Below are 18,962 nucleotides of genomic sequence, written 5' to 3'. Positions count from 1 at the left end.
GCTAATTGTTGCACATGATTTTCTCTTTTCTCTTCCCTTTGGCTTGAGAGTGTTTATTTTTAACTCACCTTCATTATTTAGTTATTTAAGCTTGCATTTTAAAATGTTCTCTTTAGTAGGATTTTAATTTTAGTTGAATTTTTATTTTTAATAATTCTTGCTATGGATTTGCAAACTTCTAGAATTGGTAAGGCTATAAATTTATTTTGTGCCTGCTGTATATATCATTGCCCCTAGACAATTCCATGAGATCAGAGACAAGTTTGTCTTGTTCCCTACTATATCCCTAACAGCTAGCACAATGTCCACACATAGTAGACATTTTACAAAAATTTACAGAGTGGTTATCATTTGCCCTTTTAGAGGAAGGCAAAAGAACGTTTCTGGCATCTGGGTAGAAATTGAAAATCTTCTGGATTTCTCCATATTGAGGATCCTAGGATCACAGTTCCCTGAATAAGTATTTTAAAGGGTGAAACTTTGGGTTTTTTTTTTTTTTGTTTGTTTATATAGGTATTCAGTTAAAGAAAACATACAGGTATTGTCCCCTTTTCTCTCTGATTATTTTCTTCTTTATCCACTTGTGACAGAGTCTCCACATGCCATTCTCTCGTTCTCTACCCCCCAGCCACCACATCAGCCTCATATAAGAGGTTTCCCCTAGGAAATCAGTTTCAAGTATTCCGTTCTCTTGATGCAGGTTTAAAGCATTAAAGTGCCCCTTCTGGGTACAACTTGTCACTCTCATGTCTAATCTGATACATTCTACATAGGTTTCAGCTCTTGGAATCACTTGTTCTCACTAGTGTATCTTATTTCTACTCCCAGGCTTAAACTGATTTCTCTTTCCCCAGGTCCCTGGTCAAATAATGTTTAAGACCCAGATTCATGACACCTTAATTTTTTTAACTTGACTCCAGAGGCTAGTACCTTAGCAACCTGTTTTGCCTAGTGAAGAAGAAATCACTTTGTCTTTTTTTTTTCCTGTTTATGAAGATCGAGTCCTGTTTTTCCTCTCTTAATTAACATACAGCTGAATTATCAAAACAAACTCATGAGAATCATAGCTCTTATCCAACAACAAATTGACTATTGATTCAAAGGATCCAGGCAAGCATCAGGTACAAAGCATCTTTTTTCTGGAGAAGCCAGAAACCATCAGATGGAACTTCCAAAAATATCCCTTTTCTTCTATTAGGGCATGTTTTGGCTTTGGAATAACAAAACAATGTACATGAAAATACAAAAGGAAGTCCTTTCAGTTTTCCAATGTCTTTTCTATTCCATAATTATACAACTTAAGTGACTGCCTTCATTCTCCATCTACCTATACCCCATAAATCCATAAATGTTAGGTTTATTTAGCCAACCTACTTAGACTGGATATGTCCTACTAAAATCATTTGTGTATAGGAACTCTTCCTTTTGTCTTAAATACCATCAGTATACTTACAAGAAGTCTGGCCTAAGTCATTCATTCCTCTTGGTCATTCTTCTGATTGTACTCATCCTATAGTATTGCAGATTGTCTTTGGGGCACTTAATGCACTATTTGGGCTTTAGAGTTAGAATTGATTTTTCAGAATGTAGTGGGGAGAAGAAAATTCTTTGGAATGGCTATGCTTACATAAATAATTATATATACAAGTCCACATGCTCTATTATTATCACTGGAAAACTGAATTCTTTGGTCAAGAGGAGTTCCACAGAATGGGTGACTCAGTCGGTTAAGCTTCCAACTCGATTTCAGCTCACGTCATGATCTCATGGTTCGTTGAGTTCAAGCCCCACATCAAACTGCACGGACAGTGTGGAACCTGCTTGAGATATTCTCTCTCTCTCTCTCTCTCTCTCTCTCTCTCTCTCTGCCTGCCCCCCCCCCAAAATAATTGAACTTAAAAAAAAAAAAGGCAACTGATGATTTGGTTAGGTGTTTTATAGAATATCGACTTGTGTTTGTACCCCTATTTTATTCTTCTTTTGCAGGTTCATTTGTGTAATACTTCAGAAATAAAAATGTGTTTTGGTCCCAGCTGTGTGAATGAATATAAGCCTGCAAAGATCACTTAGGTTCATATTTCAGTGAACCTTGAATGTCATGCTCATGGCTGATGACCTATCAAAATCTTATGAGTAAAGGAGTACTAATTGTAATAATAATAATATAAAAGTCATTCAGAATAAACTACCTTGATATACCAATATGAAACAAGGAAACCAGTTAGAGTTCTTATCTTGGGTAAAGAGTAGAGCTGGAACAAGAACAGTAAAACAGGAAACTTTTTGTTGAAGAACATATAAAGATAAATTGCATGTAACATTCTTTCCACTTAGTTAGCATAGAAGTATTTGTGACCTAATGGAGATGTATATAGTAGTTTATCTGGTTTATCCTAGTCATGCTGGACTGAAAAGAAACTCTCCAGTTAGAATTTTAGTATAAAATTATATGCAAAGAATTTATAAAATTTATAATTTGAATGAATTCCATTTCTGCTTTCGAATATTACTACAATGTGATGGTACAGATTATCTTTATTTTCTGTTTGTTATGAAGAGGAAAACCTAAGTAAGAGCATGCTACTTGGTGATTGTACTTGGTTAATAAAGCACTTAGGAAAGGCAGAATCTTAAGTTCAGAAAATTTTTCTGGAAATCTTTCATTAGGTCATTTTAACTGTAATAGAGTTATGTTCCTCCTGTACACACGTTTTAAACATAAAAAAAATTTTTTAGAAGGACGTTAAAAGTAAGGATATTTATGGAGTGCTTGGGTACCTCAGTTGCTTAAGCATCTGACTTCAGCTCAGTTCATGATCTCATAGTTTGTGGGTTCAAGCCCTCCGTCAGGCTTTGTCCTGACAGCTCAGAGCCTGGAGCCTGCTTTGGTTTGTTTCTCCCTCTCTTTCTGCCCCTCCCCCACTCGCACTCTGTCTCTGTTTCTTAAAAATGAATAAACGTTAAAAAAAATTTTTTTTTAATAATAAGGACATTTAAAATAAAGATCATTTTTCCTTCTGTATTGGTTTATTTTACCTTTTTTCTTTAATTAAAGTGTATGTTGTTATTTTCAAATAAATATATTCATGATTGAAAACAAATTCAAAAAGCACAGAAAAATATAAAGCAATATTTTCCTGCTTCCTGTTTCTGCTCCTCAAAGGTAACCTCGGTCTTATTTCGTGTTTTAAGCATGTACGGGTTATGTTATATATAATGTTGCTTTTTTTCACTTACATGGACATCTTTTCATGTCAGTATATTCAGATATTTACCTCTTTATTTTTAATAAACAGAATTTCTTATTACTTTCTAAGCAAGTATTTGAAACTATTTCTGTTCGTGTAAGCAATCTTAGACTTGGAAGACTTGATTTATAGAGCTGTTTTTAGAAAATACAATGCTACTGAATCACTTGACATTTTGAGATTCTGTATAGTTTTCAATGCCCAAAATTGGTGCTTCTCAAACTTTCCCACTGCCTAGAACAAAGTAATGATATAACTTCAGTGTTCTACTAGGGACAGAGCCCAATAAGCCTTCTTAAGGAATATTGCGTGCAAATTTTGCATTCAACTTCATATATTGTGTAGTTTGTTTTCAAGTCAATCTTGGGATGTTAGAAATACTCACAGCTGTGTAAAAGTAATAGTCCAGGGAGAAGTGGTAGCTTTGACCTGGGGCTCTGTGGGCTCCCTACCACTTACCTTGGCATACACTGACATACTTGCAAGGTTTCATACCCTAGTTTGAAAAACACATAAAGTGAAGCCTTTAAAGCTATGCATTTAAATCCTGACAACCTATGTGTGCTGATAGAAATTGTATACAAATGTGGCTTTGATTCTTATGCTCACATGGTAAGAATTTTGACCCTCCAGCAATGTGGCAAACCAGATCAACTGAAAAATCATCCTACAACAAACACCCAGAGATACTACATATTACAACAGACCTTTTTTTTAAATTTTTTTATGTTTATTTATTTTTGAGAAAGAGAGAAACAGAGCATGAGTGGGGGAAGAGCAGAGAGAGAGAGGGAGACACAGAATCCGAAGCAGTTTCCAGGCTCCGAGCTGTCTGCACAGAGTCCTATGCGGGGCTTGAACCCACCAACCATGAGATCATGACCTGAGCCAAAGTCAGATGCTCAACCAGCTGAGCCACCCAGGAGCCCCAGCAACAAACATCTTTTTACATCCATAGGTGATCTCACAAGAAGATGAGGGAAATCATCAGGGCAAAAGATGGAGAGAACTGAATCCTGAAAGAACTAAACCAAGCCTGGAAGCCAGGGACTCTACTGTGAGCTTCTTTCAGTATAAAAAATGTAGAGTCCCCAGTTTTAATGGCTCTTATGTAACTGGAGACAGGTCCTTTGTTCTGCACCAGGTAAAGTAGCAGACCTGAGACGTCTCTATAAAGTCAGTATCTTTGGAGAGAACAACTTAAAAGTAGGCTAGGAAAAAAATCAGTTTTCTAACTAGGCAGAGCTTTTATTTCTTATTTCTTAACAGAGCTGTCTCCCTTCCTGCTGTCATGAGTTTGAATTTGCCCTACTTGCACAATCAAGAAAAATCCCAGCAAGACAGGTTAAAACTGTTTTGGGGATTGGTAGTGTACCAGGGAGGGCATCTAATAGTAAGTGAAACTCCATTTTAAAGTCTTATTCTTTCAGTCCAGACTGTTAATTATTGCAGATTAAAATTGATCAAATCGTAAAGCCACAATAAAGATTACGACACCTGTGGGGTGCCTGCTGGACTTGGTTGAGCGTCCGATTCTTGATTTCGGCTCAGGCCATGATCCCCAGGTTGTGGGATTAAACCTTGTGTCGGGCTCCATGCTGAACTTGGAACCTGCTTAAGATTCTTTTTCTTCCTCTACCTCTGCTCCTCCTCTGCTTATGCTCACGCGTGCTATGCCCTCTCTCTCTCTCTCTCCCTCTCTCTCAAAAAAAAAAAAATTTACCGCACCCGTAAGCATTCAGGTTACCATGAGTGAATGTCAGTAGAAATAACATAGAACAGAATAAAGCCCTCAAATATTAAGACTCCAAATATTAGAAATTATCAATATGGAATATAAAATAAGTATGCTAATTTAAAAAGGAATTAAAATGTTCAAGGAGTAAAAACTATTCAAAATGACCAAAAGAACTAAACACAACATTTAGGAATAATTAAAAAATTTCAATAGATCTGGAATAGGTGACAAGAAAATCAGTAAGCTGTAAGATATCTGCAGTTACCCAGAATGCAACACAAATAGATGAGAAAAATGATAGGTTAAGGAACATAGGAAAAAGGAAAAGACTAACAACATAGAACTCCAGTGAAGAAAATAAGATGGGGAGAGATTATAATTTAAGAGGTATTGGCCAAGAATTTTCTGGACAAAGTTATGAATTGTAAATAGGATAAATGAAAAGGAGTCTACCCTGTGACACACCTTAAGGAGGCTACAGAACAACAAAAACAAAGGGGAGATTTTTAAATCAGCTGATCAGAAAAGAGATTACCTACAAAGGATTGTCAGGTAGACTGAAGTATAGTTTCCAATCCCATTAATGGAAGCTAGAAAACTAGAATCATAACTTCACAGAGCTGAGAAAAAATAGTTACCTACGCAGAATTGTGTACCTGCCCTAAATTATTTTTAAGGAGAAAGGTGCAAGTTAAAGACATTTTGATAGAAAACCTGAGAGAATTTACAATACATGGACCTTAATTGAAGGTATTTGGGAAAGAAAGAAAATGATTATGTAGACAAGTATAAGGTTCAAGAAGGAGTGGTGAAACAAAATGAGTAAACATACATTAAGATAAATGTTGGCCATATAAAACAAAAATACCTTTTTGCGTGTAAGAAGGGGATTCAAAATAAAGAATTATTTCTACTTGTTTACAGATTAACCAACATGACTATAAGTCTTTTAGGTAAGGATATTAGAGAGTGTCTCACACATTTATTTTTAAATGTTTAACTCTTTAATAACAGACTAATAAAAATTGTCTTTTTACACTTCCAGAATGCTTTATATATTTCAGTTCTTATAGGACTAACAAGTTACATTGGGATATAAGAAGCTTAAGACTCTGAGTATCAGGGTCTTTGGAATCTTAATAGCTGAGAATATTAGCTATTTTAACACCAGCTGCTGTAGCTCATACTGGGCTTATCATAGTAGAAATGTATTTTTTGTGCATGTAAAATCCAAAACAGGTGTTCTTCTTTGGCAGACGGTCTTCCATGTTGTCATTCAAGGACCCAGTTAGGCTCCCTCCATCTTGTATTTCTGCCATCCTCCAGGACTTTGGGAACATAGGCATTCAGGCAGCAGATAAAGAGAATGGAGATCATGTGAGAGATTTTTTGGACCACACCTGGAAGTAACCCTCCCTCTACCCACATATCAGTGGCCACAATTCAGTCTTAGCTACATCTAGAAGTTCAGAAAAGTGTTGTGTGCCCCAGAGGAAGTTGGGGGTGGCTTTTATGAGCAGTTGACCAGTCCCGGTCCCCCAAAGTATTTATTTACTGCTCTAACCACAGGTTAGAACCACTTACTGTTCTTTGCCAATTAAACATCCCAAAGGCTCTTCCAGTCACCATCTAGTTCACCATCCAGGATCTCAGGATGACATACCATGCTCTCCAACTGGTCTGGGTGTGGCCCGTTTAATTCATTTGGAAAGCAATTAAAAGGACAAGTTTATCTGTCACCTCTTCACCTCTTTCTCCCAACTCACACAATACATAATGGTAGAAAGACAGGACAATCAGTAAAATTTCCACTGGGAAAAGAGAAGCATGGAGGCATATAGCAGTTATTGGTGTGTAGGAATGAAGTCCTGCATTGTCTGGTCCCTCTGCCCTGGATTTGTGAGTGTTGGTCTTGATCCGACCTTGATTTTACCCTTGGAAAGGAACTCCCTTATCCATTGCTCATGACTCCAACTTTCACCCTCATCTAGACTCCTTGTGCATTTTCATACCACGTCAGACGTGGGTTTTGGCATAGACTGTCCTCAGAAGCCCTACAGTTTATATAACCTACATCCTGCTTATGTAGATCTGGGGTCCTGAGGATTGTTGTTAAGACTCAAAACAATCAAACTTTTAATTAGAAACTTGCTCCTTTGGCAATATTAATTTCTTCAAAAGTAGGTTTGTGGGGCGCCTGGGTGGCACAGTCGGTTAAGCGTCCGACTTCAGCCAGGTCACAATCTCGCGGTCCGTGAGTTCGAGCCCCGCGTCAGGCTCTGGGCTGATGGCTCAGAGCCTGGAGCCTGTTTCCGATTCTGTGTCTCCCTCTCTCTCTGCCCCTCCCCCGTTCATGCTCTGTCTCTCTCTGTCCCAAAAATAAATAAACGTTGAAAAAAAAATTAAAAAAAAAAAAAGTAGGTTTGTGATCTCTGGTTCCAGTCAGTTTCATGTGCCTATATCTATTACCAGAATTTTTTGTTAGGCAAAATCTTGAACCTGGTTTATTTGATTTCTGGCCACATCGCATTTTCTCAACTGAATAGTGGCACCCTGAAGCCGTTAAGTTTCGGTGGGAAGTACTACTCTCTTTTAATGTGTTTTTTGCTGCAGTACTGAGTCTTCGTGGACCTTTGTCAGTCTTACTTCCTTCTGTTTGGAATCTAGAAGCAGTCAGCTTTTGTAGTCCTTTAGGACCACAAATTATCGTAGGAGACAGATTTTACCAAATGTTTTGCCATGTCATTACATGGATTTTTCCAGCCTCCAATTTTAGCTTTCTTGTGCCTACTATTAAGCTAATATCAAATACAGTATATTAGATTTTTGTTACACCACTACCTACTTCTGTACCATTTTCTCATATTGGTTAGAGTGACACTGTTATAATAGATAAGCTCTGAAATCTCATGGCTTTACAAAATATTTTTTTTTCCTTCACTCGTATGAAGTCCAAAATGAGTGTTTCTGATTAGTGAGTTTTTCACATTGGTGGCTCAGAATCCCAGGCTTCTTCTGTCTTGTAATTCAAAATCCTCTGCATGCATTGGCATACGAGGAAAGAAGAAGGAGTAAATTTGTCTGTGGGAGATCTTTATGGCCAGGCTTGAAAGTGAAGTACATAACTTCTACCCACAATCCATTGGCTAGAATGGACGAACAGCCCCATCTAACTGCTCAGAAATCTAAAAAATCTAATCTTTTTGCCCAGGAGGGAAAGGAAATAGGGTCAGTGAACAGTTAACCAGTCTGGATACATTAGGCTAAACTAAAGATTCATATCTGTTCGCCATAAGATTAATAACAAGTCTATAAACATTTGGACCATGATCCATGGTAAGACATACTTCATAGTCTATTGTGTACATATTAATGTGTATAAAACTGAAACAACATACATGAAACAGTATTTAATCTGTTTGTGACACACTTTGGTATTTTCTATTCTATTTTTTAAAATGCTGTCATAGCCTACTGAATCAATTTTGTGACCTAGGTTTCCAGATCTTTGGGCTAGATTTTATGATCTATATTTTATGACTAGGTTTCTGCCTGCAGCTTGAAAAACACTGCAAGGGGTAGATTAAGTTTAGGGTGCAAGTGATTTATGAAGGTATTGAAATCCATCCACTTTCATTTCAGGACACCATAACGTTGACCTAGAACTTTTTAAAACCCCATGTTTAATTTTGGCCCAGAGAGACATATAGTCAGGAAAGATTATGGAGATAGAGATGGAGACATCAAAATGTGGGTCTAGCAGTCTCCCTAAGAGAACTAGGTTAAGGTCGTTAATCTTTGCTAATATTCCTCTGAACTGTTAAGCTGTTAGAGTGACCAGGAAGCATTTGACAGAAGTTGAATAGTGACATTTTGCTTAACACTTTCTGTTTCCACAAATGTCTCTTCTTTTGTAGGAATCAAGTATTGGTCTAATAACCTTTGTTTTTGTTTTTTTGTAAACAGCTTGTTGCTGGTTGCAGGGGGGACAGTTTTAAAAATCTGTGACTTTGGTACAGCCTGTGACATTCAGACACACATGACCAATAACAAGGGCAGTGCTGCTTGGATGGCACCTGAAGTTTTTGAAGGTAAAATGACAAAAGCATGTTGTGATTGATAATCTTCCTTCTTACTCCATGTACATCCAGTATGTGTTTATGGCTTTACCCTGTTTCCATGGTTTTACTCCTGCATAGTACATATCATAAAGTATACAGTTAACCCTTGAACAATGCAGAGGTTAATGGCACCACTGCTCCATGCAGTTGAAAATCCACGTGTAACATTTGACTCCCCCAAACTTAACTACTGAAAGTCTACTATTGACCAGAAGCCTTAGTAATAACATAAACATTTGATTAACACATATTTTATATATGTATTATATACTGTGCTCTTACAATAAAGTAAGCTAAGAAAAGAAAATGTTATTAAGATAATAAGGAAAACACATTTATGGTGTTAAACTGTATTTGTCAAAAAAAAAAATGTGTGTATAAATCCAGTATTCATGGGTCAGCTGTACTAAAGTCTAAGAAGGTAGTAAACAAATACAGTCCTAGATCATAGTAAGATTTATATTGTCTAGCAACATTCTATGCAAATTCAAGTATATGTTCAATCCTCATTTTCATATTCTACCTATTGCAACTGTAAAAATCACCTATTTGTAGCCCTAAAATCAGTATTCATGGTGCTTTCATGGTTATTTGTGGTCATGTATGGAGCAGGGAAAAATTGTGAGTCATCCAACACACGTTCCTGGCTAAGGAACGAGACAGCACACCACCTTCGTATTTCAGCTCTCATACTGTGTTGTTTTTATGATCTACATAGTACCACATTTTTTTCGTTCTTTATGTGCTTTTTGTTGGTGATTTTACTGTTTAAGATGGCCTCAAGAGCAGCATTGAAGTGTTCTAGTGTTCCTAAGTATAACAAGACTGGTATGTCTTACAGAGAGAAAAATGCATGCTAGCTAATCTTTATTCAGGTATGATTTATAGTGCAGTTCCATGAGTTCAATATTAAGAATCCACAATATATATTAAATAAGGTGTTTTAAACAGAAACACACCTAAAACAAGGTTATGGGGTTTTTTTGTTTTTTGTTTTTTTTTAATATATGAAATTTACTGTCAAATTAGTTTCCATACAACACCCAGTACTCATCCCAAAAGATGCCCTCTTCAGTGCCCATCACCTCCCCTCGCCTCCCTCCCACCCCCATCAACCCTAGTTTGTTCTCAGTTTTTAAGAGTCTCTTTTGCTTTGGCTCTCTCCCACTCTAACCTCTTTTTTTTTTTCCTTCCCCTCCCCCATGGGTTTCTGTTAAGTTTCTCAGGATCCACGTAAGAGTGAAAACATACGGTATCTGTCTTTCTCTCTCTGAGTTATTTCACTTAGCATAACACTCTCCAGTTCCATCCATGTTGCTACAAAGGGCCATATTTCATTCTTTCTCATTGCCATGTAGTACTCCATTGTGTATATAAACCACAATTTCTTTATCCATTCATCAGTTGATGGACATTTAGGTTCGTTCCATAATTTGGCTATTGTTGAGAGTGCTGCTATAAACATTGGGGTACAAGTGCCCCTATGCATCAGCACTCCTGTATCCCTTGGGTAAATTCCTAGCAGTGCTACTGCTGGGTCATAGGGTAGGTCTATTTTTAATTTTTTGAGGAACCTCCACACTGTTTTCCAGAGTGGCTGCACCAGTTTGCATTCCCGCCAACAGTGCAAGAGGGTTCCTGTTCTCCATGTCCTCTCCAGCATCTATAGTCTCCTGATTTTTTCATTTTGGCCACTCTGACTGGCGAGAAGTGATATCTGAGTGTGGTTTTGATTTGTATTTCCCTGATGAGGAGCGACGTTGAGCATCTTTTCATGTGCCTGTTGGCCATCCGGTTGTCTTCTTTAGAGAAGTGTCTATTCATGTTTTCTGCCCATTTCGTCACTGGATTATTTGTTTTTCGGGTGTGAAGTTTGGTGAGCTCTTTATAGATTTTGGATACTAGCCCTTTGTCCAATATGTCATTTGCAAATATCTTTTTCCATTCTGTTGGTTGTTTCCTTTGCTGTGCAGAAGCTTTTTATCTTCATGAGGTCCCAATAGTTCATTTTTGCTTTTAACTCCCTTGCCTTTGGGGATGTGTCAAGTAAGAAATTGCTGCGACTGAGGTCAGAGAGGTCTTTTCCTGCTTTCTCCTCTAGTGTTTTGATGGTTTCCTGTCTCACATTCAGGTCCTTTATCCATTTTTAGTTTATTTTTGTGAATGGTATAAGAAAGTGGTCTAGTTTCATTCTTTTGCATGTTGCTATCCAGTTCTCCCAGCACCATTTGTTAAAGAGACTGTCTTTTTTCCATTGGATGTTCTTTCCTGCTTTGTACAAGATTAGGTGGCCATACTTTTGTGGGTCTAGTTCTGGGGTCTCTATTCTATTCCATTGGTCTGTGTGTCTGTTTTTGTGCCAATACCATGCTGTCTTGATGATTACAGCTTTGTAGTAGAGGCTAAAGTCTGGGATTGTGATGCCTCCTGCTTTGGTCGTCTTCTTCAAAATTACTTTGGCTATTTGGGGCCTTTTGTGGTTCCATATGAATTTTAGGATTGCTTGTTCTACCTTCGAGAAGAATGCTGGTGAAATTTGGATTGGGATTGCATTGAATGTGTAGATAGCTTTGGGTAGTATTGACATTTTAACAATATTTATTCTTCCAACCCATGAGCACGGAATGTTTTTCCATTTCTCTATGTCTTCTTCAATTTCCTTCATAAGCTTTCTATAGTTTTCAGCATACAGATCTTTTACATCTTCGGTTAGATTTATTCCTAGGTATTTTATGCTTCTTGGTGCAATTGTGAATGGGATCAGTTTATTTGTCTTTCTGTTGCTTCATTATTAGTATAAGAATGCAACTGATTTCTGTACATTGATTTTGTATCCTGCAACTTTGCTGAATTCATGTATCAGTTCTAGCAGACTTTTGGTGGAGTCTATCGGATTTTCCATGTATATATCATGTCATCTGCAAAAAGTGAAAGCTTGACTTCATCATTGCCAATTTTGATGCCTTTGATTTCCTTTTGTTGTCTGATTGCTGATGCTAGCACTTCCAAAACTATGTTAAACAACAGCAGTCAGAGTGGACATCCCTGTCGTGTTCCTGATCTCAGGGAGAAAGCTCTCAGTTTTTCCCCATTGAGGATGATATTAGCTGTGGGCTTTTCATAAATGGCTTTTATGATGTTTAAGTATGTTCCTTCTATCCCGACTTTCTCGAGGTTTTGTATTAAGAAAGGATGCTTAATTTTGTCAAATGCTTTTTCTGCATCAGTTGAGAGGATCATATGGTTCTTATCTTTTCTTTTGTTAATGTGATGTATCACGTTGATTGACTTGCAAATGTTGAACCAGCCCTGCATCCCAGGAATGAATCCCACTTGATCATGGTGAATAATTCTTTTTATAAGCCGTTGAATTTGATTTGCTAGTATCTTATTGAGAATTTTTGCATCCATATTCATCAGGGATATTGGCCTGTAGTTCTCTTTTTTTAGTGGGTCTCTGTCTGGTTTAGGATTCAAAGTAATACTGTCTTCCTAGAATGAGTCTGGAAGTTTTCCTTCCCTTTCTATTTCTTGGAATAGCTTGAGAAGGATAGGTATTATCTCTGCTTTAAATGCCTGGTAGAATTCCCCAGGGAAGCCATCTGGTCCTGGACTCTGATTTGTTGGGAGATTTTTGATAACTGATTCAATTTCTTCGCTGGTTATGGGTCTGTTCAAGCTTTCTATTTCCTCCTGTTTGAGTTTTGGAAGTGTGTGGGTGTTTAGGAATTTGTCCATTTTTTCCAGGTTGTCCAGTTTGTTGGCATATAATTGTTCATAGTATTCCCTGATAATTGCTTGTATTTCTGAGAGATTGGTTGTAATAATTCCATTTTCATTTATGATTTTATCTATTTGGGTCATCTCCCTTTTCTTTTTGAGAAGCCTGGCTAGAGGTTTATCAATTTTGTTTATTTTTTCAAAAAACTAACTCTTGGTTTCATTGATCTGCTCTACAGCTTTTTTAGATTCTATATTGTTTATTTCTGCTCTGATCTTTATTATTTCTCTTCTTCTGCTGGGTTTGGGGTGTCTTTGCTGCTCTGCTTCTATTTCCTTTAGGTGTGCTGTTAGATTTTGTATTTGGGATTTTTCTTGTTTCTTGAGATAGGCCTGGATTGCAATGTATTTTCTTCTCAGGACTGCCTTCGCTGCATCCCAAAGCATTTGGATTGTTGTATTTTCATTTTTGTTTCCATATCTTTTTAAATTTATTCTCTAATTGCCTGGTTGACCCATTCATTCTTTAGTAGGGTGTTCTTTAACCTCCATGCTTTTGGAGGTTTTCTAGACTTCCATGTTTTGACCAGTTGACATTAAGAGCCTCACAGGAACCCAACTCTGATTGCCCCTATGAGCAAATGATTCAGCATTCACTAATTTCAGTCTTCGCAGAAACTTTATAGAACATAAATACGAGGAATAGTAAGACTCAACTGTACTTTTGTATTGGTTTCCTAGCAATTAAAAATTGACATCTAAAGTTGAAATGAGCATGCCTTTGGAGTACAAGTAATTTGGCAGAAATATGATAACTAAGAAAGACAAGTAAAGAAAAATCTTATGTTTAGTTTCTTTTTTTAAGTTTATTTGAGAGAAAGAACAAGTGGGGGGAGGGACAGAGAGGGAGAGAGGGTATCCCAAGTAAGCTCCAGTGCTGTCAGCACTGAGCTGGACGCAGGGCCCAATCTCAAGAAACGTGAGATCATGACCTGAGTCGAAATCAAGAGTCAGACGCTTAACTGACTGAGCCACCCAGGCACCCCTGTTCGCTTTCTTTTACATCTCCATATTTCACGCAAGTTCTAAAAGAATGGTCTATAAATTCATGATAGGTTTCTGTATGAAAACATCAAGCTATCTGTTAAATGAGTAAAGTTGAACTGAAGATGTGTGATTTGTGTATTAGGAAGTAAGACTGTCCATAAAATTTAGATATGTTTAGTAATCAGTCAGGTTCTGCTTATGTCTTATTTCTTTTATTTTTGATGAATTTAAAGATTTTTGTTTCTTTGTTTATAGCCACTTGAGGGAAAGAGAAATTTGCTGTGCACATGGTCACTTGAGTGGGCCTATTTTGCCCTAAAAGTCAATCAAAAAGTGAATGGACCAGCAAATGTTAAATTATACAAAATTAAATAATGTCTCCTGTTTTTAAGTTCATATACAGAATACATTGTTTTAAAACTATTTAAAATACTTTTTTGTGTGTTAAAATAACATAGTATTACTATAGTATGGAAAGCAAAAAGATTTGTTTATTCAAAAAAGCCCAGAAATAAAAGTTACTTTTAATATTTAGAGTAACAAAGCTCATACTGTTAAGCTAGACTTCTTCATTTCTGAAAGATGTCAGCACCTGTAGTAGCCCAAGTCCGACTGTAATCTCATTTTAATGCTTACAGTGTGCAGCTTAGTTGCATGTGTAATGCACGTGCTAAGTACATGTGTAGCTATCACTATAATAATTGCTTGTTGTTACAGTGGGGTTTTTGTGGGTTTTGGCTGTTTATTGTGCTGATTCACCCACCAATTTAGTGATCCTACAAATTTGGCAGCGTAATCTGCTTACTATAAATTTGTTATGCATAATTTTCACTGCTTAAAACTTTTAAGTTTGCAAATTAAATTTTATCTTGCCAGATATTGAAAAGAAAATCTTATCACTAAATTAGAAATTTCTTCTGCTTTGCTAGTAGGGTAGTTCTATCCATCAAAAGAATGAATGGGAGAAGAAAATTTAAGATTAAAAAATTACAGAAAGTAATGTACAAATGTTTCATACTGTGTCCCAGGGAAAATATAAGTCTAAATAAATAGAAGAAAGGTCCTATGCCTCGGAATGAAAAGGTAGAAAATGACCAACTTTCTAAGGTGATTTTTTTTAGTGCATTAACACTCAATTCATTAAATAAATGTATTTGTTGCAGAGTCTTAAGGTATTTCACAAAGAGTAATTTCTCAGCTCTACATGCAGCATCCTCCTGTACACAGTGCTCACTCTTAAAATTTATGAAAACAGTTGTTTCTGTAAGTCATGTGGAAAAAAGTCTTGAAATTATACCACCTTTTTTTCTAGGTAGCAATTACAGTGAAAAATGTGACGTCTTCAGCTGGGGTATTATCCTTTGGGAAGTAATAACACGTCGGAAACCCTTTGATGAGATTGGTGGCCCAGCTTTCCGTATCATGTGGGCTGTTCATAATGGTTCGTAAAAAGAAATTTTTCTTTAATTATTTTGCATATTTTCTGTCTGGAAAATTGTGTCTACTCAAAGAAAATCATTTATCCCTAACATTAAAACGTCCAGTTCTTTGTTGCCAGAATACTTTGCTGCCATCAGTCTCCTGCACTCCTCCCCATACCCCCCAAATCAGTCAGGGCAGTGCCGAGACTGATCCTATCCTTAGAATAAGGCTGAGGAGGTCTGCTGATTCTGCTGATTTGGGAAAGGCCATCAGTACAGCCAGAGCCAGCTACCTAGGATGGCTTTCTCCAGGGGATAGAAAAGCATTGGGTTGGACTCTGTGGAGAAAATAAAATTTAAAAATTAAATAAATAAGTAAAATCTCTTCTCATGATCAAGGTATTTGAGGGAGGTATAACCTTTTCTCTTGAGGAAGCAAAGAATAATAATAAGAGTTGTTACTTAAGCTATTCGTAAAGACAAAACAGAGTTCCTCACATACTCTTTCTTTTTATCTCCTCATCCATCCTTATGAAGGGAGTACTATTCCTCATTTTACAGTTTTATAGGTTGGGAAACTGAGACCTAAACAGGAAAAGGAAGTTGCCCAAGGTCACTAGATTAGTAAGTGGTATTGCTGGGATTCATATCCAGATCTCTGTGACTGTCGGTGCCCATATTTTTAAATTATATTGATATATGAACTCTTTCTTTGCATCCCTCCCGCTCCTTTTAGACCTGTAGTTATGTTTCTAACCACTTATGATGTTAAAATACATGTTCTTCATAATCTAGTTACTTCACATTTTATTTGGAATATAAATAAACTCTTCATGAAGGGAAACCTTGTTTAACCTTCCTAATTTTTACATCACTCTCTAATTTATCATTTGGCTGTAATCATTCTGATTATGGCATTTTAGTTTTATTGGCATTTTAATACACTATTCCACAAATCATACAAATATCTGCCTAATTAGGTCATTAATAGACTTGTCAAACAGTGCCATCATCTGAGTAATCTTAAGTGTTTTTACCAGTTTCCTGTACTACCTTTCATTTTACTACCTTTAATGTCATTGTAGAGAGTACTAGAGCACTGACAAGACAGTGTTTCATGTTTTCTCTGTCAGTTGTCAGTAAATAATTGACAGTGAAGTAAGGAATAAAAGAACTAACTTGTTGGTGAAATTACAAAAACTTCATTATATTTGAGGCTTTCTTTAAGATAGGGACCTCACTAATAATATTACAGTCTTGGTAATTACGTAAAAGTTGATAGTTTTCAGCTTGTGAAATGACAGATTCACAGCAGCCAAAAAATGTCTGCCACCAACAAAAGAGTCATTTGGAGGTCAGTGAGTATGATACCACAGTGATGTGACTTTTCTGCTATGGAAGATTTTTCAAACACATTTGAAATTTTTACAGTAAATCTGAAAATACAGTTCAAGGAAGATTACCTCAAGCCACCATTTTATTTTCTTAATAAAACACTAAGCCATTATTATTTGTTAAAAGAACAATATTAGAACAAATGAAATATTATTTCTCAGTCTCACTCTTAACCATAATGCATATAAAAATTTTAATTTAACTTTGCAAAAAGTATAGCTTCCCCTTTATGAAAATATGTTAACCTAATAGACCAAAAAAAATGTACTTTTATTATTCCAAAATAAATCTTAAATTACAAGAACTATAAAATAACTACTGTATTGGAAATACATATAAAAAGCTTACACCATTCTTTGGGTAAATACATTCTTTCCCCCCCCCCTCTAATTTTCAATTATAGGTACTCGACCACCACTGATCAAAAATTTACCTAAGCCCATTGAGAGCCTGATGACTCGTTGTTGGTCTAAAGATCCTTCTCAGCGCCCTTCAATGGAGGAGATTGTGAAAATAATGACTCACTTGATGCGGGTATAATCCTTCTCTTGAGGGGCTTTGGATTTAGGGGAATTTGATATATACTGAGTTTGAATGGGATTTTGAAGTAAAGAGACATTATTGCTTTTTTCTGCTTTATACTTTTCTGTGTTGTCCAAGTTAGAATGGGTACTTATCACTCCTATAATCAAAGGAAGAAATGTTATTTTGGAAAAGAAAAAAAGTCTAGTTCTTTATACTGGAAAGATAGCTAGACTAGGTTTCTGGACTTGGTTTTTCCTCCTGTGTAACTTAGTGGACAAATGTGTTTGTTTTGGGGGCCTGTTGCCTCATCTGTAATGTGAGGGAAGCTGAATTAAATGTCTTTACAGGACTTAGGTATATTCTGACTCTAATACTTGCCAAACTAAATTTTAAATTTTCTTGAGTGCAGACCTTCTTCAAACAATCATTTATCTGCAGGGCAATAGAATGGTTGCATTCCCAGACACCTTTATTTAAATGATTTTTACCTTCTGGTTTTTCATTGCATATTTTTAGCTTTTCATTTGCCATTAAAAAGTTAAACTTCTAGGATTTTTGGAATTTTTAAATTTAGAAGAACCCTGTTAAATGATCATCAAAATGTCTTAGTCTATAAACAAACACTTTTAGAATTATTTGAATAATTTTAGGACTCTGGTTTTTGGTGCACTAGCAAAATCGATCAAGCGCTACTTTGACTTTTAAAAGTTCACATACTGGGGCGCCTGGGTGGCGCAGTCGGTTTAGCGTCCGACTTCAGCCAGGTCACGATCTCGCGGTCCGGGAGTTCGAGCCCCGCGTCAGGCTCTAGGCTGATGGCTCAGAGCCTGGAGCCTGTTTCCGATTCTGTGTCTCCCTCTCTCTCTGCCCCTCCCCCGTTCATGCTCTGTCTCTCTCTGTCCCAAAAATAAATAAACGTTGGAAAAAAAAAAAAAAAAGTTCACATACTTATGAAAAGTCCCTGAATTTCGGAACAATTTGCTCACTAGAAGAACCCTTCAAACTCCTTAAATATATACTTCCTAAATGGCCAAAGATCTGTTTATTCTATTGAAACCAAGCATGAAGTACTCTGATTAAAACTTCCCGTCATATGTGGATACCAGCTATACATCAGGCCCTAAAGATATGGTCATAATAAAACAACTTGGTCGCCATAGTCAGATACTTGAAAACATTGGGATACATAAATTGTTCAAATTATAGTTGTACTTATATTTGCTTTGTCTGATTTGAAAAGAAAACCTTCCTTTTTTCCCCTAAGTTCTAATATTTATCCAGCAAAAATTTCCAATATTACATCTCCAGTTTATAGAGAAACAGCCATAATCTATCTCTGATATTCAAAATATTAGTTCTAACAATTATTCTATGACATAACAGGCTCAGTTGCCAGACTAACAATAATTTCAGCAGTTCGGAAGTTTATATCACTACTATGAGAACGTAAGTACGTTTTATATCATTGTGAGGAGTCATACTATTTCCTGTGTTCCTTTACAGAAATGTATGCTGTTTTCTTCAAAACTATCTAGGCTCTATGTAAAATAGATACTTAAGTAGATATATGGCATTGATCATAGTGGAAAGTCAAAAGAGTAGCACATTATCATCATCTTTGTAAAATCAAAAACTTAAGGAACATACTGAGTTTAGGTATCTGTAAATTCAGTGTATGCCTTACAGAAAATAAAGCAGCACTTTCCTACTTTCAAATCCCAGAAAAAAGAAATAATTAATGTGTACT

General features: G+C 36.4%; 1 protein-coding gene across 9 annotated transcripts in view; it reads left to right on the top strand.

Annotated features, from left to right (window-relative positions):
- The window catches only part of MAP3K7 (mitogen-activated protein kinase kinase kinase 7), an 85,910-nt gene that overhangs the window by 22,208 nt on the left and 44,740 nt on the right, over positions 1-18,962 (top strand). For all 9 annotated transcript variants that reach the window (XR_006298996.1, XR_006298992.1, XR_006298998.1 and 6 more), the window contains exons 6-8: positions 8,953-9,077; positions 15,187-15,315; positions 17,094-17,224. Coding sequence is in view for 2 of the 9 variants with exons in the window: in XM_043591950.1 (XP_043447885.1) it covers positions 8,953-9,077; positions 15,187-15,315; positions 17,094-17,224 (385 nt within the window). In the remaining 7 variants the exon portion in view is untranslated. The remainder of the gene's footprint in view (positions 1-8,952; positions 9,078-15,186; positions 15,316-17,093; positions 17,225-18,962) is intronic.

The sequence above is a fragment of the Prionailurus bengalensis genome, chromosome B2, assembly GCF_016509475.1.
Source record: "Prionailurus bengalensis isolate Pbe53 chromosome B2, Fcat_Pben_1.1_paternal_pri, whole genome shotgun sequence".
Lineage (NCBI taxonomy): Eukaryota > Metazoa > Chordata > Mammalia > Carnivora > Felidae > Prionailurus > Prionailurus bengalensis.
The sequence above is the reverse complement of the archived record's forward strand: the minus strand, read 5'-3'. Positions and strand labels throughout refer to the sequence as shown.